Source organism: Pseudochaenichthys georgianus, chromosome 3, assembly GCF_902827115.2.
Source record: "Pseudochaenichthys georgianus chromosome 3, fPseGeo1.2, whole genome shotgun sequence".
NCBI lineage: Eukaryota > Metazoa > Chordata > Actinopteri > Perciformes > Channichthyidae > Pseudochaenichthys > Pseudochaenichthys georgianus.
The window spans coordinates 26,950,281-26,972,952 of record NC_047505.1 but is presented as its reverse complement, the minus strand read 5'-3'; the positions used below and the strand labels follow the sequence as shown (position 1 = coordinate 26,972,952).

The window sequence follows — 22,672 nt, the reverse complement described above, 5'->3', positions numbered from 1 at the left end:
ATCCAAGTTGTACAATTTAAAATGTCAATATTTGCAGGGCACAAGGACACGTTTTGTTTTGATGCACATTACTCATAGTAGCCTTAATACTGAAATATGTATTTATCGCAGCTTGAGTTTGATGGTGAGCTCCATTTCAAGTAACCACTACTCATTTTGGTGTCTGCATTCAAAACGTACAACTGCAAAAACACTAAGTGTTTTTTAAATGTTTTTGGTTTTTTTAATAAGCAAAGGTAGAGATTCTAAAAATAAACCATAAAGTTGTTCAATTGTTCTCACCAATGTGTCACACTCAAATTCCATCTCGGCTCTCAAAATAATTGTTGTAAATGTAGTGATTAAATGTTATAATGCCCACACATGTGGATAATGTTTAAGGCTTGAACGTGGTTATTTAATGTTTTAAAAACTAGATAACAGCATTTTAAAATGCAGCTAACACACATAAAACACATTTTGGGTTAAATGGTTAAAACTGGTCTGAAGGCGGCGCCAGAGTATAGATTATTAGAAAGTATCCTGAGGATCATAACAAACTTCATGGCTAGTAGTTTCCATCACATCTTGTCAGGAGCCCTCGTGGAAACTGGTATCATCACCAATAATCACAATTTCAGTGGATGCACGACTCGAGGCACAGCACAGAGATGCGTGAATATTACCTGGGGAATATGTGCTTTGAGGAACAGAAGAGATAAATAGAGTTTTGGTGTCGTTTGTCTGAGAATCCACTTGCTGCTGCTCCGCCTCTCGCTGGGCTCTCTCCTCCTCTCAGCTCCGATATCTGAAACACTTTCCCCGCTGGATCATCTTTAAACTCGAACCTGTGGCAGGACATTTTTTGTGTGCCGTTTTGACGCAAGTTTTTCTTTTTCTATCATGATTTCCGGCTCGCGCGGATACAAGCTGCAGGTAGGAACACAAACATTGATTTATTTGCACCGGATGCATACATAAACACTTCCTTGGAATAACATGTGGATTGAAATGATGCGCAGTTGGCAACATTTTCTTTTTGATTCTGTACAATATTAAACGGTTTGTTTGAGCATTGGGGCGTGATAAGAAGCCATTTATAAGACCAAGTGTATCCCCGTGTTTCTTGTGTTTTTATATTAAAGCCTGGTGACGTGGTAATGTGTTCCCAGGACGTGAAAGAGATCTGATAAATTAAAGAGTTACTCGATTATGTTTCTTTCTGTCAAACAACGCTGTGAAGTTAGTTTTAGGTTGGATATTCCGGTCCAAGTCACTTCCAGTGCTGCAGTACAATGGAGCATTGATTTGGAGTCACTACTATCAAACGGATATGAGACTTTTCAACGAAAACATCTACATTTTCATTAGGATATTCACATAAATAGGAGCTGGACAAAAATACAATAAAAAAACGAGCTGTCCAGTGTAGTACAACTATGCTACATTGGTTTTGAGTGATTGTGCAACATAACATGTAAACTATTGAACAAAATCCAGGCTTTTATCTGGATAATCCAATTAAAATGAATGTGTCCTTCTTGCTAATATCTGTGGCTGTATGGATTTGAATTCACCCATCTGTCCAGAAATACAATGCTGCATTGATTGAGTCACTGGATCACATGACATGGAAACTTGTCTAAACTGAATGATCTATTTAAATACTTTAGTCAATTAAATTCATCACATTTCGTTAATCAAAAAAGAAGTGCCATAAGACACACTTATTTTAATTAGTTTAGTATCATTTTCACTAATATGGGCACGTTGGCATGGAGGTATTGCAAAAATAGAGTTGGTTGTGTCATTCCAATAGTAATGTATTGTATAACCCTGAGTGAGGCTCAGATGTGAGCTAAACATCCTCTGACTGAAGTCTGAGAAAATGATGAAGATGCTACTGTATCCAGAATGGATGTCTTTCAAAACAATCCACTTCATTTTGATTTATTTTAGTTTTTAGTTGTTTATATTCTACCTAATACAAACTTCACTGTTTTACAGCTGAATCATGCAGCTCAGTACTGTTGTTACTTTTCAGGTCTCTGAGCAGCAGTCTCTTACCACCAGCCATATATGACTCAGCTTTGGAAAAACTGACTGATGTGATCTTCGGGAACTCTTTGTTGATCATCATGGGATGTGGCACCTCCGTTGCTACGGAGACTCAAGGGAAAATAGTTGAGCCAGGTAAAAAAAAGTGATGCTGACATGGTGGGAGTCCAGATGAGTGAAAATACTCCATACGTGCTTGATACTAATTAGAGTTCAAGCTTAGAAAAACTTATTGTAAATGTGTATGTAAATCTGTACATACACATTTACAATAAGTAAATCTGTATCTAAATACCTTGATACAGTCCAATATTCAATGTTTTAAATCAGAGTCTAGATTCCCAAATATACTTATCCTCTTCTCAGTCTACATTGAAAGCTAGAGCTGAAACAAATATTCAATGAATTGATCGACAGAAAATGAATCCACAATCTTTTGATAATTGATCAATCATTTCAGTTATTTTCAAAAATTGAAATTGACCTTAAAACTCTTTTGCCTCTTCTCAAAAATGAGGATTACTTTTTTATGACATTGTAAACTGAATATATCCAGGGTTTCTGAAAAATTACATTTGAATATATCATCTTGGATTCTGTGATGGGTATTTGGACATAACTAAAATGGATTAATTAAAAGATTAACTGGTATACTATTCGATGATTTAAATAATCAGAGTTGCAGTACTTTTCTTGCTCCTTTTTTACCTTGTTGATGTCCTCTGTAAAGCGTTATCTTAAATGATGTGTGCTCTTTAAACTGTGTATTGTTTGCAGTAGTCATAGTATCTCAATATCTCCATGTCACACTGCGTAGTATGAATGTGATGGTAATTAATTTGTTGCTGTAGTACATTTTCCTCCGACTTGTTGCCCCCACACGGCAGGTGTTTGACAGTAGGTGCTTCTCTGTCTTCACAGTCTGTCTTCTCTCTCTAATGAGTGCTGTCTCTCCTGAAAGCTCTTTTAATTTGCTTTGCTTTTCCAGTCTCACTGTTGCTCATGACCTCCCCTGTGTCTTGTTATCTTGTGTGTGTGTGTGTGTGTGTGTGTGTGTGTGTGTGTGTGTGTGTGTGTGTGTGTGTGTGTGTGTGTGTGTGTGTGTGTGTGTGTGTGTGTGTGTGTGTGTGTGTGTGTGTGTGTGTGTGTGTGTGTGTGTGTGTGTGTGTGTGTGTGTGTGTGTGTGTGTGTGTGTGTGTGTGTCATTACCTGTTACTTTTGCTGAATTGTAGTTTATTTTCTTCTCACAGATGACACAGCTAAGACTCCCTGCCCTGCTCTGAGTAAGACCCTACTCATTTCTAAAGTCTGTGACATTATGTGGCATTTGCATTGCAGGCCTTTTTATGTGAAGATTGACCAAATATGCTATATAATTCAGCTTTTTGATCAGAATGCATTCTCAAATTAAAAACAAAGATAAATACTCCTGTGACTTCCCATCAAATAGAAATTCTGAAATACTAAATAACAGTCACAAGTAATGTTAATGTACTGTATAACTGTGACTCCAGATGTTCAAACATGTCTCCCATCCAAATGAAATGTAACAGCTGGGATTTTGTCATAGCTATGAAGGCAGCGGTTCTGATCCAGCGATGGTACCGGCGCTACATGGCCCGTCTGGAGATGAGGCGCAGGTACACCTGGAACATCTTCCAGTCCATTGAATATGCCGGGGAACAGGACCAGCTACAGGTGACTCTCAGCACAGCAACTTTATCCTATTTACAAACTCAGAAGCACCAGAAAGCTAAAACATATTTTGTTTTTCCTCTATAGCTCTCAAGTTTCTTCAGTTTCATGCTCGACAACTTTACTCAGCTGAATGAAAATGGACCAGGTTAGGAGACTAAATATTATTTGTATCTATATAATGTTGAGTGTTGAAGGACTTAGATAGTATTATTATGAGTATAAAAACACTTTGTTATTTTGAAATGTTGGAGGTAAAGTTCATTTTGAAGTAAAAGCATTTGATAACAGTGTTCATTTTATGAATGCAGTGCACTGCGCTGTACATGTAAAGCATTAACTCAGGAATGCCTGTGTCTCAGACATACCGAGACTGAAATATGTGAGGTTATTTGAACGATTTCGCTTTTGTTAGTGCTTATTTTTATTCTGTTGTTTAGGTTTATTATATACTACTTTTTGGTAAACAGAAATAGAGACGGATCAACAATTTAAATGATCCACTCTTACCTCCATGTAATTAACACCAGCTTTGTTAGGCATGCTGTATTTTGGTCTGCAATAGAAACCCATTGCGTATACCCTGTTGCTTAGCAACTACTGTGAATGTGGAGGCAAATGTGTTGCACTGACACAGCTGTGGCTGAAGTATGTCCAACTAAAAAGCATAAGGCTCCATTAACTAGCTAATATTTAGGTCAGTCCTTACTGCGTAACATATACAACACATCCTCTCCATGGATATGCATCCAGTCAACATAAGGGATGCAAAGACTTTGTTGTTTGTATTTAATATTATCCATCTGTTTATGTCTGTGTGGCAAAAAATAAAGGACATTTAATAGACCATAAAGGGGAAATAGACAAAAGACTTACAAAAGAGAAATAGACCTGGAGGTAGATGACTGTTCTTGTTTGTTTGCATAAATTAGAGGTTACATTAGCATGTTGGAGTGGTCTGTTATTGCAACAGTGAGGACACAGAGCTGGATGTGGATGCTGTTTGTTACGAGGACCTATAAAGTAAAATCTGTAAACTGGATTTTAATTCAGTGGGTAAACCTTTGATATTTTTTTTCGCATTTAATAGTTAATTTCATTGCAAATTGCACTATAACACCCTATTTAATGTGACGAAGAACTGCAATGATAATATTAATAATAATAATGAACCATGCAGATTCATGAAACATCATTGTTTGCTTATCTTTTTTATTTTACACTTTTTGAAATGATTGCTTGTCAAAACCATTGGGCCTACATTAACCACAATAGAACTCAGAATTAGTGGGCTAATGTAGCATTGCTCCGCTAGCCTCAAGCATAGATAAGTAGGGGCAGATCTGTTTAGCTCACTTCTTTCTTACTGATGCCCAACTTTTTCTTACTCTAACATTGACTCAGTTGACATCATATTTATCCAATGGTGTTCAGCTAAAGCCATAAAAGGTTTTATTGAACTTTTTTACATATGCAGTTGTGCTTCCCAAAACTTAAATAGACTTTGATGTGTTCAATCATTGGATTTACTATTCAGAGTTTTAATCGACTTTCTGTCTTGACACAGAAACAGATAATAACAGAAATATTGAAGTAATTAAAGGTATTTTGTGGCACTGAAACCATGTAGGGATCTCCTTTTTGATTTTGGTGCTCCTCTAAATGTCCTGTTTGAACGATGACTGTATTCTGCAACATCATTTAATTTCTCACTTTTAATCATCATAATTGTCTGTTTTTGCTAAAACAGTATCCATCTTTCAGTTTCCCATATGTATATCACAAATACATATTGAAATTGTGGGATAACATAACATATACTGGGATTTTATTTCTAAGCCCTACTTTCAGTATTGAGCTTTTTCTACATAAGCTCAGTGTGGCCCCTTCTCCTCACGCTGTGTCCCTCAGACTTGATCTCTCAGCTGCTGGACCCGGTGGTGGACCCCTGGTTAGGCAGAGAGACGGGCTACAACCTGATTCCTGTTCCAGAGTCATACAGCGGACCCCGACTCTCGTTTCCTCTCTCCGTGTCTGATACCAACTCTCTCCTGGGTGCATTTAAAGAGCAGCAGGTACAGTAATATGCCTCTCTCTCCCTCACACACACACTTGTTGCACATGGATGCTGTCAGGGGCTTTATCAGTTTTCTTCACAGACACTACATGCCAGATATGTTCTGCAACTGCTGTACGAGACCAAGAAGCTCCTCAAACAGATGCCCAACATCACCCACTTGTCGACATCCTACACCAATGAGATCACTATATGTGGTGGGTGACCATAACCACAGTTTCACTTGATAATTAAAGATTCTTAATTTTTAGGTCACAATGGACATTTAGGTCTCTGTCTTTGTGTGCATCTGTTTAATTGCACAGTAAAGTGGGCCATTGTATGCAACTAACCTTTTACGGATGAAATGATTGCGAATGTGTTCTAAATACAGTTTGTTTATTTGCAGACTGATCAGGCACTTGACTGTTCTTCCCCGGCTGCCTCCTCCTGCCGATTAGCATCTCATTAAACTCAAGAATACTTAAATAGAAAACACACACTGTTTGGTGGTTGAGGGGTTTTCATACCATAGTAGAATATTTAACCTGCAGTGTAAATCTGTTGAGCCAGAAATAGGATTTTAATTGTTCCATTTATGTGATGTTCCTATTTGGTACAGGAGACCTACACGGCCGGCTTGATGACTTACTCCTCATATTTTACAAGGTACTGTAAAGCTATATTTTTTCAGGGCAACAATTGTATCTTCTGACCATTCATTACCTACAGAGAAGTTGTCTTCAATGCATATAATCAGATCTTATATAAAAGTTAAATATAATTAAATGTAAAAGTCAAGGCAACATCAAACGCATGCATACACGCAAGATCTGATTTGAAATCTGTTTATTTTTTACGACATGTTGCTGTGTTTCAGAATGGCCTTCCCTCTGCGGAGACACCTTATGTGTTCAATGGGGACTTTGTGGACCGTGGGAAAAAGTCAGTCGAAGTGGTAATTCTTCTGTTAGTCTACCTGCTGCTCTACCCCGACTACATGCACCTGAACCGAGGAAACCATGAAGACCACATAATGAACCTAAGGTTGGTAGGAAGAAAAAAAGCATATTCATGTAGGTTTGCCACAAAATATAAGGGAAGGAAAACTAAAATACATTGTTGTTTCAGATATGGATTCACAAGAGAAGTCATGCAGAAATATAAGGTACAGTAGAGTCCTGAGAGATGCCATTATTCTGCTGTGACTAAAACTGTACTCAGTTGCATGCTCTGCAGGTTGTGGCATGTAACTGCTTTCACAGCAGCTGGATTAATAATCTGTCTGACTGTAGACTCATGGCAGGGAGATCCTCCAGCTGTTTCAGGACGTTTTCAGCCTCCTGCCCATCGCCACTGTCATTGATGGAAAGATCCTAATTGTTCACGGAGGAATATCAGACCAGACAGACCTGGACTTCCTCAGCTCCATAGAGAGGCACAAGGTGAGAGGAAACAAGATCCCACCTTTCTTCCTGTAGCTCTACTCTTTTAACTGCAATAATCAATGTTGACCACTATAGGTCAGAAAACCACTTTTTTATAATGTTGACAAATGCTTCAAACACATGAGTGTAGAATATGTTATGGCGAGCATTTTTGTTTTGTTTATATCCAGCTCAGATAAAGCAGCAGTTGCAGTACGTCAACCTTTAGTTACCTGAAAGATGATTAAAAGCTCTTTGAGGAGGAAATTCTGTGAAAATCATCTGGCTGTGTCATCTTGACTACATTAGAGACATATACTGTACATTACAGTCATTTGATTCAAAGGTAATTTCAAAAATATGAATACATTTTTGTTTTAAGAAAAAGATCCAACTTAATAAAGAAGGGGTCTTAAAACGTTCAGTGTTGTACATCACTAGGTATGTTTATGGTCAATCCTCCATGCTCCTGTTCTCATAAGGTCAGTGAAGGTAAAGTTATTCTCGAAATACAGCAAGATACTGCTTGAGAAGGACGAGTATGTGGTTGCAAATATTTTTACAATTATTTGTTACCCTTTTAACGTTTGTTTTTTACCTTTTTTTATTTACTCCTCATAAGAGTCCATACTGTACTAATGATGTGTATAAAGTTTAAACTCCTGTCTTAAGTTGGGTACATTATACATATACATTATAGCCCAACATCTAAAATCACCGATTGCCTCAAAGGGTTTTTACAATCTGTTCAACAAACTGTATTTACCACTCATCAGACACTTGACATAAGTCAGCTTGAACTTCATTTTGTAAAATAAATATCTTTGTCCAAACTTTATTTATTTCCTCTCTCCTCTGCTTTTCAAGGTAAAATCCGCCCTAAGGTTTCCTAGACGTAGTTTGGAGAAGCTGGACATCGATCAGTCCCAAAGGCAGATGAAGAGAGGGAGATTCAACGGCCAGCTCCCGTCCCAGCAGCAGTTGCAGCCACAGCAAAAACCAAAGAACCCCCAACCAGAGGTCTGACCGCAGCCCACTGATGTTCCTTAAAGTGTATAAAAGGACTTCTTGTTTATAATGACAATCCTTCTCTTCTTTCTTGTAGAAAAAGGCGATGTGGGCAACGCCGACAGGACAGCACTGTCTCCACCTCCTCATCATCGTCCTCGTCCTCCTCTTCACTCTGTTCTCCTCGAACGCCATCCGCCCTCTCGCCTCGTCCTTGCCCTTCTTCTCCCAGCATGCCCTGCAATGTCAATGTCCTCCAAGTGCCTTTCCTGGACTCCCTGTCCTCTGTCGCCCCTCCTTTACCTCTGCAACATGATCTGGAATGGAAACAGGTCAGAGGATACAGTGGGAAATACATTAAAGGTCCCCTATTATACTGTTTTTCATCAATATATTATAGTTCTCAGTTATATACAAAACATGTCTCTTAAGTGTTTGGCTCGAAATACCAAACAGATCATGCATTGTAGCATCCCATAAACCCCTCTGTTTCAGCCCTGTTTCAAAAGTGCTGATTCTCTGTATTTTACTTTAGATGAGAATAAGGTGCCACTCCCCACGCCCCTCTGCAGTGTTGTAGTCAAGCCACAAATTCACGAGTCCAAGTCACTCTCGAGTCACCACTCTTGGAGTCCGAGTCCAAGTCCGAGTCTCCAAGGAGTGTCCGAGTCGAGTCCAAGTCATCATTACCTGTGTTCGAGTCCGAGTCCAAGTCTGAGTCACCTAAGAAGAGTCGAAGTCAAGTCCGAGTCACAAGTCTTCATGTATTAATCTTCGTGGATATATGTGTTGAAATGTAGCTGCTCCTCTACATTGCTTTTATCCTGTCATGTTATACTAATCTGTCTATTGAACTGCTGTGAAGCGAGTTTGGCTACAATTCTTGTAATAGGTGCTATACAAATATAAAGCTTATTACTAATATTAATATTATTATTATTATATATAAATAAACTATATTTATTTAAGTGATTATATTTGTATGCCAATATTTTCCTATGGTAAAGTTTTCGTTTTGCACTTTTATTTTGATAGTAATAAGATCGGGACTCTTATTTTGAAGGAACTTTTACCAGTTAAATCGATGTACTGATAAATATTGAGCCCCAGAAAGCACATGGCTACTTAGCATGCAAAATGGCATCATTCTGCATGTTAAGTAGCCATGTGCTTTCGTGTTATCGCTGAATCTTTATTTATTGATTAGATCACTTTACTCTGATGATAGTGTTCAAGACAGCCTATATGTCTGAACTCGATCCTTAGAGTAATGTGTTATTACGGAGCCTTCTCTTCAATATTGTTTCCACATAACGAGCATTTAGCGCTGCTCTTTTCCAATGTGGAAGCAGAATGTGTGAAAACATACAGCACGATGCGGGGTGTGTCTAGACATCTTTAGACTGGAATAGCGGGCCCAGTACTGAACTCGCCTCGCAGGTGCACACGCCAGGATAGAGGACATCAGACTCCAGAGAAAAGGCCAGGCCTCAGATGATTTGAGGCCAAATATCATATTTAGACTTTTTTTTTTTTTTATATAATATCATTGTAAAAGGCCTTTTCTATTACAATACAATATAAAAAATAATTGATTGATTCTTTTGAATACAAATTCAAGTTAGTAGCTATTAAAGGCATACAAAGACAGAAATGTATAATTGTTTCTTTAATAGAAATGTTTCTTTAATAGAAATGTTTCTTCCGCCCGTAAAGTGTCCAAACCAGGCTTTTCTGGATAAGCGCATTTTTAAAACATAGTCATTGTCCATGCCGATTTCAGTTGGATTATTTGTCAGTTGCTCCGATCAGATCGGTCTCCTCCATTTTGTAGATTATTTACGACTTTTGAATCCACATAAACACAACGGCAAAATCCGGCTTACTTTGAGCATGTGTTTTAAACAGTTTAATCCCTTTGTGAATTGTTTCCACTTCCGCGCCTTTCTTTAATTTCTTCATACAGCGGGAATCCAAATGAATTAATCCTGAGTCCAATAACCATCAAAGTCACTCCAATAGTGCTCCTTAATTACGCTTTCATCCTTACCTTGGTTGGTTATTGGCTAATGGTTACAAAAGCCAAAAAATCCTTATGACATCATAAAGTGGCCAAAATCGAATCAACTCATTTTCAGACAGATTTTTATATAAATGGATCAGGACAAAAAGTGAGCAAATCTTTTTTTCCTGAAACTCCGAGAATCTCTTTACACATGTGTATGTATAAAATACATGAAAAAGTGGATTTTGCTTAATAGGTGACCTTTCATATTGTTCAATTCTGCTCTACTGTGTTCTGTGTCCTATTCTGCACTTGTCATCTGTTTTTCACTCTCCTGCAGATAGTGGATATTTTGTGGAGTGACCCTAAAACTCAAGAAGGCTGCAGTCCCAACATATTCAGAGGAGGAGGCTGCTACTTTGGTCCGGACGTCACCCAGAGACTGCTGACCCGACACGGACTCCAGCTGCTCATCCGATCCCACGAGTGCAAACAGGAAGGATATGAGCTCTGTCATGGTGGAAAGGTGGATGGAAGGGAGAGGCAAAACATAATTCAGATTGTCCAAAAAATATTTCAGTCTTGAGAAGTAAATGTGTGCATTTTTGTTGTACAGGTCATCACCATCTTCTCAGCGTCAAACTACTATGAGGAGGGGAGCAACCGTGGTGCCTACATCAAAGTGGGCCGAGAACTGGTTCCCCGCTTCTACCAGTACCAAGTCAGCCACACAACACGCAAACTCACCCTTACACAGAGGTACAACTGAGCTCGAAAAATGGGGCGGATAACCCAAAACTCAACAGTATTAAAACAAAAAGTCGAATAATTGATAAGTTAATTCAAACAAAAACAAATAGGATGGTACATTTAATAGAATAGTTCATTTATAAGCCTGTTTCATTGGAGCATTCTTCTAAATGTGTCTGTTAAATATCCCAAAACATCCCATAATAGATCCACATGTTTTGCAGCCATTATCTGTCATTTGTTTGTGTGTTTGTCTGCAGAGTACGAGTTGCTGAAGGCTCCGCTCTCAAGGCCCTGAAGGAGAAGCTGTTCTCTCACCGCTCTGAGCTGCTTTCAGGCCTGCAGCAGTACGACCACAAAAACACTGGTAACTCTGTTTGCCTCACTAATAAACACCTGTTTACCCAGGATGACATGTAGAGTTGTTATATGAAATAATTACATCTGTTTTCTCAGGTAATGTATCAGTCAGTGATTGGGCTCAGGTGTTCGAGTCTGTCCTGAGGCTGGACCTGCCCTGGAGGACACTTCGTCCTCACTTAGCCCGTCTGGCACCAGATGGCAGTGTGGAGTACAAATCCTGCTTTGAGGACATGGAATCAGGGATTCCTCTGCCTCAGGTAAGAGAAGTAAATGGGTCCTTAAAGGGTATTTTGGGAATGTTGTATTTTAAGTTTATACCTTTATACATTTCCGAGATAAATGTTTTGACTTTGTCTTCACTGGGTTAATTTGATGCCTGTAGATTTCAGAAACTTTTTAAAAAGCTAGATAGTTTAAAGTATTACAAAACAAAATAGTGTTTTCACATCATTTAATAAAAATCAAATGTAAGAGTTCAGGTTTTTCATCAAACAGCTACCAAATTATGAATTGCTGTAGTCCTGATAATTTAAACTGAAACTTTAATGCAATGCTTTTACCGTTCTTCCCTACTTTAAGGATTATAGTTGAAATGTACCCACAGCAGGTAGTGGTTGTTTAGTCGTCTCCTGTTTTCTTTTCCTCTTTTCTTTTTTAGGTGACACCAAACATGGCTGAGACCCTTTTCAGATACAGGACAGACATTGAGATAATATTCAACATTATAGACAAAGACCATTCAGGTAAAATGTGTTGAAACTCTTTAAAAATTATTTGTCACTAACGTTCCACACAGTTTAGTTTATGTGAGTACGTGTGTTGGTCAGGTCTGATCTCCATCGAGGAGTTTCGTCACACCTGGCATCTCTTCAGCGCACACCTGGGGGTCGACATCGACGACAGAGCCATCGATGACCTCGCCCGGAGTATCGACTTCAACAAAGACGGCAGTATAGACTTCACTGAGTTCTTAGAGGCCTTCAGAGTGGTACACAAATTGGAAAATAAGGATCAGCAACTCAACGAAAAAATGGATGGAGACAAGTATTCATGAAGGAGGGAATCTGAATAATACACTGGAAGCCTTGCATGGAACAGCAGGAGGGAAGGAGGGGGTGTGGCAAAGATTGAATTATTAAGTATTTATTCAGTTGTTGAATGAAAAATACACAATTTGAAAACTAGAATGGCTGTTATTTGGTGATGTACCTTACGTTATTGATGCATTCTGTCAGTCGTAGGAGTCGTTGTTTAGGATCCTTCCATCCATCTTTTTGATTTAAAATTGAAATATTTCAACCATAATTTCAAGGATTTCCTTGAATGTTTGCGAAGACATTTATGTTTCCCAGACGATATGTTTCTAAGACTTCCTCTGACATTCATCTTGCAGCAGGCAAACGTTTTCAGAACATTCATTCATAGTTTTACAACAATGATGCTTAATTACTAATGGGGATGTATTCTCTTTTAATCTAGTGCCACCAGCTGATTTTGTATTGTTTTGACATGAAATAGCTGGACAAACTTTAGATGGATGGAAATGTAACAGTATTTAGAATGATTATGGTATTTTGATCTTCACTTATATAACACTTTCATCCAAAGAAGATTTACAATTAGCTTTTTAAGTATAGTTTAATTTAGTACAGCTCTGACAGCCTTTGCAGACTTGCAGAAACAGGTGTACAGCAGGAGTACCAGTGTGCTGCCACGCTCTGTAGTATTACATGTATTGATGCCTGACGGCTTCAACAGTATGAACAATAGAGACAATCCCACTATAGGGTGTCGGGAAGTGCATGTTCAGTTGTTAACCAAGAGAGAATAAAATTACTTTTTTTGAACTAATAGTTGTACCTTGTGTATGTATTTGGACTCTGGGTTTTAGTGTGTGTGTGTGTGTGTGTGTGTGTGTGTGTGTGTGTGTGTGTGTGTGTGTGTGTGTGTGTGTGTGTGTGTGTGTGTGTGTGTGTGTGTGTGTGTGTGTGTGTGTGTGTGTGTGTGTGTGTGTGTGTGTGTGTGTGTGTGTGTGTGTGTGTGGACTAGCATTACTATACTTGTGGGGACCTACATCTGTTTACATAGTCACGTGTGGGGACTGGCTTCCCTTATGGGGACAAATTGGAGGTCCCCATGAGGGGAATCATTAATTTTAGGGTGAAGACTTGGTTAGGTTTAGGATTAGGGTCAGGGTAAGGGTTAGGCATGTGTTGGTTATTGTTAAGGTTAGGATAAGTCTCTAGGAAATGCATGTAAGTCAATGTAATGTCCCCTGAAGTGATGTATACATGGTGTGTGTGTGTGTGTGTGTGTGTGTGTGTGTGTGTGTGTGTGTGTGTGTGTGTGTGTGTGTGTGTGTGTGTGTGTGTGTGTGTGTGTGTGTGTGTGTGTGTGTGTGTGTGTGTGTGTGTGTGTGTGTGTCTAGTCTTCACATCCCACCCACTGTAATTACCACACGGTGAGAGCTGTAAAACAGGCCCAGGCATCCTGTCAGAGAAAATGAGGGGTTCAGATTTTATTGAACAAGTGTGCAGAACTCACACACACACACACACACACACACACACACACACACACACACACACACACACACACACACACACACACACACACACACACACACACACACACACAAGGGAGGGGGAATAGATGTTTTTACTGATTGTTTGAGTGTCTGACTCAAGCATAATGTCACTTTATAAGAAGTAAAAGTGTTGCTACTTACTTTAAAGCAGGTTCAAACAGCATTTCCCATGTCACCTAGGGTGTGCACTATCTTACCCCTCCCTCCTCACTTTCTTCCTCCAGTCTGCCCATCCTGTAGTCATCCCAGACCACATCTCCCCTCCCCTTAATCTTCAACCTCTCATAATATACTTCCAACTTTCACCATCCAAGTACTTCTCTTTAGCCTCACATCCCAGCTGAGTTCAGATGGGGCTCCTGGCAGCACTGGTCGCTCTGCTCTGCATCCACACTGCAGGTACTTCTTCAAAAATAATTCTAACACTTGTGTTTTGTTTAGAGTAAGCAATGTTTTACACACATTCACTGTGAAAATGTCTCACAGCGCGTGGAGCGGAGGGATGCAGCCGTTTTAGACACCTGGAGAATGGGCAGACGTTTTTCCGTTACGGAGGACTGCTGGTGATCTTTCGCTGTCGTCCTGGCTACAAGCTCCATGGATACAAAACTAACAGCTGTGTGTCTGGGATCTGGTCCCGGAACACCCCGGTGTGTGTCGGTAAGGAGGGTCACTTGATCGTGGTTGATTTTAGGATTTCTGTATTTGTCTGGAGATGCATTAAGAGAATACCATAACTCCTTTGTCTCAACTTTTGTTTAGACTATTTATTGATTGTATTACAGTGAAGTACAGAGTTGACCACCAAGTTCCCTGTTCAGTCACAAACTGTGAATCGCTTTTCATGATGTTTTCCCCCTCTTCCAGGCTCCGGCTGCACTAACCCAGGGCCCCCGACACACGGGACAAGCAGCATGAATGAGGATGGCTCCTGGATGGTGTTCAGCTGTCATAGTGGCTTTCGACTACAGGGGCCCTCTATGTTATACTGTAAGGGCCACATCTGGAATAGCACAAAGCCTGTATGCAAAGGTGAGCATAACAAAAGCAAAATCAACAGTTTGACATTTTTGAAAATCAGCTAATTTACTTTTAAGCAGAAAGTTAGATGACAAGATTGTTACCAATAAAGTACATTAGTGTTGATAGAAATTCATTACACTATTTTTTCCTCTTTTCCCTGTTAGAGTTAGACTTGATGGGCTTGTCTTCAGGTGTCAGTGTGCAAAAACCAAACACACTGCAGAACCTGCAGGCTGCCGTAGTTCTGAAGACTCAACAACAATCCCACTACGACACCCTCGCTAATACTGCCTCCAAAGAATCAAACCTCAAATTAAGTTTGTCTCACGCTCCACCTCAAATGTCCAGCAGTGAGAGGATTAAAGTGACGCACCCAAAAGTCCACTTGCAGCAGAATGGTCACAATTTTAAATCTGAAGATAGCGTTGAGACAAATCATCAAGAGGCAAACAGATCTCCAGTGGCAGAAACAGGAATTGGGAGAAATGGCTCGCAGGCAAAATCCTCACAGGAGGAAACAGAGAAGGTGTATGAAGATGCCTCTAAATCACATCTGTCTACCATTATCCCATCTAGCTTATCATTAGTGTCCAAACCAGAACAATCAACACCCTCACCACCACCATTACTTTCAACAGCCCTTACACAAGCTCTCACTGCTGTCACGAATACTGTGATGTTTACCCGGCTCCAACACACAAAATCTTCTCTTCCAGTGCCCAGCAGTGAAACAGAGTTCTTATCCGGAGAACCTGTCACATCCTGGGATGATGTGTCTCCCTCTGAAGTTGTAACAAGCTCCTTACAAACTGATAAAGACCAGCAGGTTGAAACTAGTTTCCAGTATCCTCCTTCGTCTCAGCCTTCTGGAGGAAAGGTGGATCCCACAGAGACTTTACCAACTGTATCTGTTCATTTAACATCTACCAGAGCTTCATCACCTTCCCCTTCCTTATCACCCTTCCATCCAAACCCCACCCAGTCCAATATTAAAACTAATGTTTCTTCAAACACTTCCAGCCCCACTGAGTCCAGATCTAATGGTTCTGAATACCACAACACCACCTCTACACCCCCTCCGCTGTCTCTGACTCTCAGCAGACTCTCAGTGTGCACGCACCCACCTGTGCCCGCTCATGGGACCTTCTATTCACATAATGTGGAGAATCCAGGTCCCACAGAATACAAACAGTACATCCAGTATGCCTGCTATCCTGGTTATACGCTGGCTCATGGAGACATACACAGCTACTGCCAGCGGGGGGGCGTCTGGAGCGGCACCACAGCTGTTTGTCTGGGTAGGTGGAGTCGCTGCTTCAAAAGTACTTTGATTCATTAGAAAATGCTGACATGGGAAAGGAAAGATGTGCTGATGGGAAGGTGCAAGGTACTGCATCGACAGTACACTTCCCAATAGTATTATTTTTCATCTTTCAATCTTTTATTGTTGGTAAAAGGAGGTTTTCCTGCGTTATTTTAATTATATTGTAAGTGTTATTATCAGTGGATTGTAGGTGCCGCAAAGATAACTTAGAATAAAAAATGTTAGTGTCCCCTTTAAAGTTTCACTTCCTATGATGTTTTCAATTTGACTCTGATTTATTCTGCACTCATACAAATTCTTAAATACATGTCTCTTATTGGAAATGTTGAAACGACCCATGCACTTTATTCTTTCCCCTTGAATTGAGCCATCTTCCCTGTTTGTCTCCAGAGCTGACACCATGTTCAGTAAACAACGGAGGCTGTTCGCAGCTGTGCTCTCTCTCCCAGCACCTCAACCAGAGCTCCAACCAGACCCACACCATAACTCAGTGCCACTGCAAAGCAGGATTCACTCTGGTGGAGGACGGGAGAACATGTCGAGGTGAGCAGATTCATCTTTTTCTTTTTTTCTTGTAACATTCTTCCTGAATCCTCTGCGGACGCCCTGCTCTTCCTAATAACAACACAGCGTGCACTGAGGCGTGTTACAGCACAACTGGGAATCTCCTTCACATGTTTTATGTGTTGGATGTTTCATGCCTCACAAGTGAGCACGGTCACCCTTCAACACTTAAAGGCTGACATTGACTTTATATTTTGTTACGCGTGCCTGCTCTCTTGACAGCCTGTCATTTGAGAGAGCCATCATCGGATGGTGTTGATATTATTTTTGAACAGTGTTATTATCAGTGTTCTCTCGGACAGATAGTCCTGTCCAGACATTGTGGTTAGACTGATTATAGTTTAGTTTCAGCCTGAGAATTCCACAGCAAGTAAAATAAGGGCCATAAACATTCCTGTCTGACAGACAGTTAAAATATCAGCATTTATTTTTAAAAGGGGTCATTTTTTTCCCTCCAGAATTGGTCTACTCTAGACTCTATATTGTCTTCTATGGTGAGACGCATCAAGTAATAATTGTTTGTCAAATACTGTACTTTAAAAATAATGTTGAGGTTCTATTTATTTGCTTGAGTTTCATTGTTTGCTTCTATAAACAGTACTTTTTACTCTCCTACATTTATCTGGCACACTGAATCATTTCAGCTTTTGTGAATTATGGGACCCTTTACATTATATAATTATTTATTTTATTTGTTTTTATTAAGATTTTACAAACATAACGTAATCCTTAATGATTATATATAAAGGTGATATTGAGGTATAGATCTAACAATATAAAAAGTAATTAAATTGGCTTTTTCCTTCACCAGGTATACAATTAAAATGCTGCTTATGTGTTCAAGCATTATTGATAATATTCCAATAACACGCTAAAATAACTCTCTGAAAAGGGACTATCCTCGCCAACAAGCAGCACTTTAATGCAGCACTTTTACTTTTAGTGAAACCTTTAAATGTAGGAAATGTACTTTAACAGGGCAATATTGTTACTTTTACATGAGTAAGTTTACATTATAAGTACCTCTTTAATTTCTGCCGAAAAGACCTCTTAGGTGTATGGAAAAATGTCAGGTTGGGGAAATGGTTCTTTCCTTGATGGCAGGAAAATAAGTGCAGAGCTGATATCTAAGCTCTCTGACTCCTTTCTGCACATCCTTGTTTCCTTTTTCTGAAGAGCAGGAAGTCAGAAAACATCTGTGTTATGGTTTGCTCATTACAGTCAGAAACAGCAAGCAAACATGGAGGCACATTAATGAGGTTTCAGATTCCAGCTTGTTTCAGAGTGACCACCTTTCATCTGCTGCTTGTTTCTTTCATCTCAGTGCAGCCACGGACTCTGTGTTTTTGTCAGATCAACACATGCATTTGTCTTTTATTAAATCAGTGTCCAGTGACAGAAATGTGTTTTCTATGTATGCAATAATTATTGTTTGCATGTGTGTAGATTTAGATGAGTGTGTGGAGGGGCAGTACCGCTGTCGGCAGAGATGCATCAACACATTTGGATCCTTTAAGTGCAGCTGTGATGACGGCTATCAATCAGCTGATGACCAGACCTCCTGCACGGGTATGTGCGTGTGGCTGTGTGTATTTATTCATTTATGTTCATGAACACAGTGCTTTCTACATCATTCTCCATCTTTCCAGATGTGGATGAGTGCATGCTGCCTGCAGCTGTAACTGGCTGTGTGTTTGGTTGTGTTAACACTCCCGGGAGCTTCCACTGCCAGTGTCCCTCTGGATACAGCCTGCAGACTGCCCACAGCCACTGCCAAGGTAACATGTAGAAAACTTTAATTTGAGTAAACAAGCATGATGGGTGTTCCTATTCTTCAAAACTTAAACATATCCACATGTTCATTTTACCTCTACCTTAGTACGAATTGTGCTATTGAACTAACTGTTTTGATAGTTCATTGTTATAAAACCATAACAATTAGATAGCTATACTGTAGATAGTAAAGGCCCTGTCACACTCTCCCGAAATTGACACCCGATGGACACACGATAAAGGAAATGTTCAAATTCGGCTGTGATCGTAGCAACATCGGGCCATTCGTGAGGGCATCTAAGCCATCGTATGACCGCCGGTGGAGTTTCTCAGGCTCCGGCAGCAACTTCGTGAGCGGCAACTTCGTAAGGCACTCGTGAGGGCATCTTGTCAAATCGTGTCATCTTCGTGTTATCATCGGTGCATTCGCCCTCACTCTGATCGGGGCGAATGCCCGATGGCACAGATGATAACAAGATGCCCTCACGATGGCCTTACGAAGGGCAAAATTGACACACGAATTCAACACGAAAATGAACCTTCGCAAGGTCCTTCGGCAATTTTTTGGCATGCCAAAGATTTTGCCTCCGCTCACGAAGTTGCTGCCGGAGCCTGAGAAACTCCGCCGGCGGTCATACGATGGCTTAGATGCCCTCACGAATGGCCCGATGTTGCTACGATCACAGCCGAATTTGAACATTTCCTTTATCGTGTGTCCATCGGGTTGTTTTAGTTTTATTGCACAACAAAATCATGTAAATATATTATGTAAATAACCCAATTTGTGTTCTGTGAAACTAAAAAGGATATAATATATTATTTTGAAGGACAGTTGACAGGAAATTGTTGTTGTTATGGAAACAACATTACGGAGAAAACGTAATATTTTCTACATATAAAGACGGATAAAGTAAAGAACAAAGTCTGAAGATATCAGTACAGTATCGTAGTACTGTAACATAATTATTTTTGGTACTTTCATTGCAGTTGTATGTCTTAAATGTAATGTAAATGTTGCCTTCGTGTGTGGTTCGGGGCCATCTTCGTGCGAAATTCACAATTCCATATTCGTGTGTCCATCGGGTGTCAATTTCGGGACAGTGTGACAGGGCCTTAACTCATATCTGAAACTATTGTTTTGTTTTTCAGGTAAATCAATTAATGTAAATAATTGCTCATGGGACACTGTCTTCTTGACTTTTAGTCTTATTTGATATTTCTCACAGCAAACTAAAATTTTAAATTCCAGAGAAACTTTATTCCAAATAGGTTTTACCTTCTTCATCCCAAAAAACACATTCTTCTAATGTTTTCTAATCCGTCTTTATAAAAACGTAATTGTATCTACTTGATGGATGATACAACAAAAGCAGCACCAAGAATTTCTGCCAAAAACAAATTGTTTTTCTATCAGTCCAACTTTTTCCCAGTGCCTTTCACTCCTGATATAACAGTAAAATAAAATACAAAAGGTGTAAACTTAAAGGTCCCATCATGTCATGGCCATATCTACTGATCATAATTCCATTGTTGACGTATACTAGAATAGATTTATATTGTGCAATTTTCCAAACTCACATTGGTTTCTCATACAGCATCTCTGTATAGTATGTGTATTCGTTCACTCTCTGTCCTAAACAGCTTGTTGGAGGGTGGGACAAGACCCCCTCCACTTTTTAAAAATGATTAGTTTAGAGTAGACCCCCCACTTTTACCATGTGGAAAGTCCGTGAATCGGTCTATCCACTCGTCGCACTTTGTAGAGCGCTGGATCAGTGCTTCACTATCAAATCTATTCCACTTGCTTATTGAGAGAATGCCCAAATCAATGAAACTCCGTACCATGTTTTCACTGCTACTTTGTACCAAGGCAGATTCTCACATAGCGCGTGCATGTTCAAGGAGTGTTGTTATAGTTGGACCGCTCGATCTGTTGTATGAAGCGATGCAGGTAGCGGAGGTAAAGCACACACACACCAAATGTTCAGGACATTGTTAATACAGCGAAAATCAAAGCTGACGATCTCTTGGTTTGATATGTGTTCCCCCCCAGACAACATGGACATAAGAACATTTTTTTCAAAGAAGAGGAAAGTAAGTCATCAGCTGGTAGCAGTTAATCAGTTAACAGTGATGGCGGCGGTGGCGGCAAAAGCGTCTCACTTCTGGAGAGGAGTTTCGTCTTTATGTCATGATAGAGAGATACAAATACTGAATAGTTTAGATGAGAAAAGGCATTGAAATGCCAGGTTACTAGTATTTATCATGTAAACAGGGAACATGAATAACCCGATCTCTCTGTGCTCATGTAAACACCATGATGTCCATGTAGAGATGCAGTCAGTGTGTTTTACTGGAACCTCAGTTCGATAAGAGATTATTTTCTGAGTTCTTTAATTTAGGTACTCTCTCTCAAAATGGTAATGTGCATTATGTTTTAATTATACTTCTTATCATTCAGAAGCTGTTTGTGTGTGTTTATGTTTTACTGAGTGCTTATAGGTAATTTCCATCCCAGACTTGTTATGATTTAATGTGAAAGAGTATACTGCTCAATAAATAATGATCACTTCACCACCTCTCTTGACATCTAGGCGCTTGAGAGTAAATCAGAGGCAGAACACAGGGACAGTGGAGAGAGGTTCATTGCTGAGGTGAGTGATGAAAAGGAAATGACAGTTTAGAGTAAATTGTGATGTGGACTCTCATCCCAGAATGTTAAGGAAATCAGTGGGGATATTGAACAGGAAACATTTCAGTCAAGGGGCATCGACCAATATAGACAGAAGAGCAACATTTAACCTGTTAAACCCCTGTTGTTGTTTTTCACGACACTGTGTCTCAGGGGATCTTAATATTTAAGAACCTATTAATGTGTTATACCAGATTAACGGAAATAATCTCAGCTAACTGACGATACAAACCATTTTTACCAAAACAAAACACAAGTCTCCCTCAGCGAAAAATGCTAACGGACATTGGCACAGAACTCAAGATAAAAGTACCCTTATTACTTATCGTAGCTGCACATACAAGATATCCGTTTAAAGCTGAGGTTCCACAGATTATTTAGGTATATAGTATCATCACTGAGTGATCCGGACTCGCGACAGGGGAAGCAAATACAGACATCACAACACGTACCTTTACGGAGCTTCTAGGGAGATCGTCTCACCGTAGCTGTCAATCTGATAAAAAGACGTGTTCAATGGCGTTAAAACAAGAAAAAACGTAGCTGAATCGGTTAATCCATAGGTTTTTAACGTCTCTGTATAAAAAAATGATGAGAGATGTCACATGTCAAAATCCAGCAAGGGGGGCCAGAGATATGGAAAATCCACCCAAATGGCCCCAGAAGAGGGTTTTTTTTGCTAAATCTGTCTAAAAAGGTCAAATATCACTTGTTTTTGCATCAATCTTGATACGGGGTACTTATCATATGTTGTACTTTGGATTCCTAAAGCTTTTAGTCTACTAACCCATCATCCAAGGTTAGTTTTCACTATAAGTACAAAATATATTTTGGACGGACACTATAATTTACAGTTTTTTACCATGTTCAATCTGAATTTTCTTTAAAATAAAAAACATCTATATTGAATCTGACTTTTCTACATCCAACTCACAGGTTTATCATTACTTTGAGAAAAAAGATCATTAATTTAACCCTTTTAGAAGGGAAGATATGGTCATTTGTTCTGGGAATGTCATTTTCGAGCCTGAAACCTGAAAAACAGGCTCTGGGTTTAACAGGATGATACCATTCCTAGGTGAACTTAACATCTGTATGGAGTCAGATCAGTCTCAATATTAATAAATGCTCACAGAAGTAACAAATATATTTTGCGATTTATATATAAATGACTCTCCACAACAATATCTCTCAATGCACTCACACATATTTATTGTTGTATATAAATGTACAAAAAATGGGCATTTAAACTGCTTTTTATTAATTCAAAGATGGCTCTGAATTAATAATCAAATATATTTCCTTTCTTTACTACTGGATGAAATTACAAAATGCACCCATCATTTTCCTCATGCTAGTATAGCCACA

At 39.4% G+C, this 22,672-nt stretch overlaps 1 protein-coding gene across 1 annotated transcript; it reads left to right on the top strand.

Annotated features, from left to right (window-relative positions):
• Positions 1-553: 553 nt before the first annotated feature.
• Positions 554-13,162, top strand: ppef1 (protein phosphatase, EF-hand calcium binding domain 1). Its single transcript, XM_034103657.1, is given in 20 exon segments — positions 554-915; positions 2,024-2,172; positions 3,288-3,320; positions 3,608-3,735; positions 3,820-3,880; positions 5,644-5,807; positions 5,892-6,006; positions 6,411-6,457; positions 6,669-6,835; positions 6,920-6,956; positions 7,084-7,233; positions 8,083-8,160; positions 8,162-8,235; positions 8,321-8,555; positions 10,569-10,754; positions 10,845-10,987; positions 11,239-11,345; positions 11,435-11,598; positions 12,000-12,084; positions 12,169-13,162. Coding segments are annotated over 19 exon segments (2,256 nt in total). The 5' UTR covers positions 554-915; positions 2,024-2,117; the 3' UTR covers positions 12,396-13,162.
• The last annotated feature ends 9,510 nt before the right edge of the window (positions 13,163-22,672 follow it).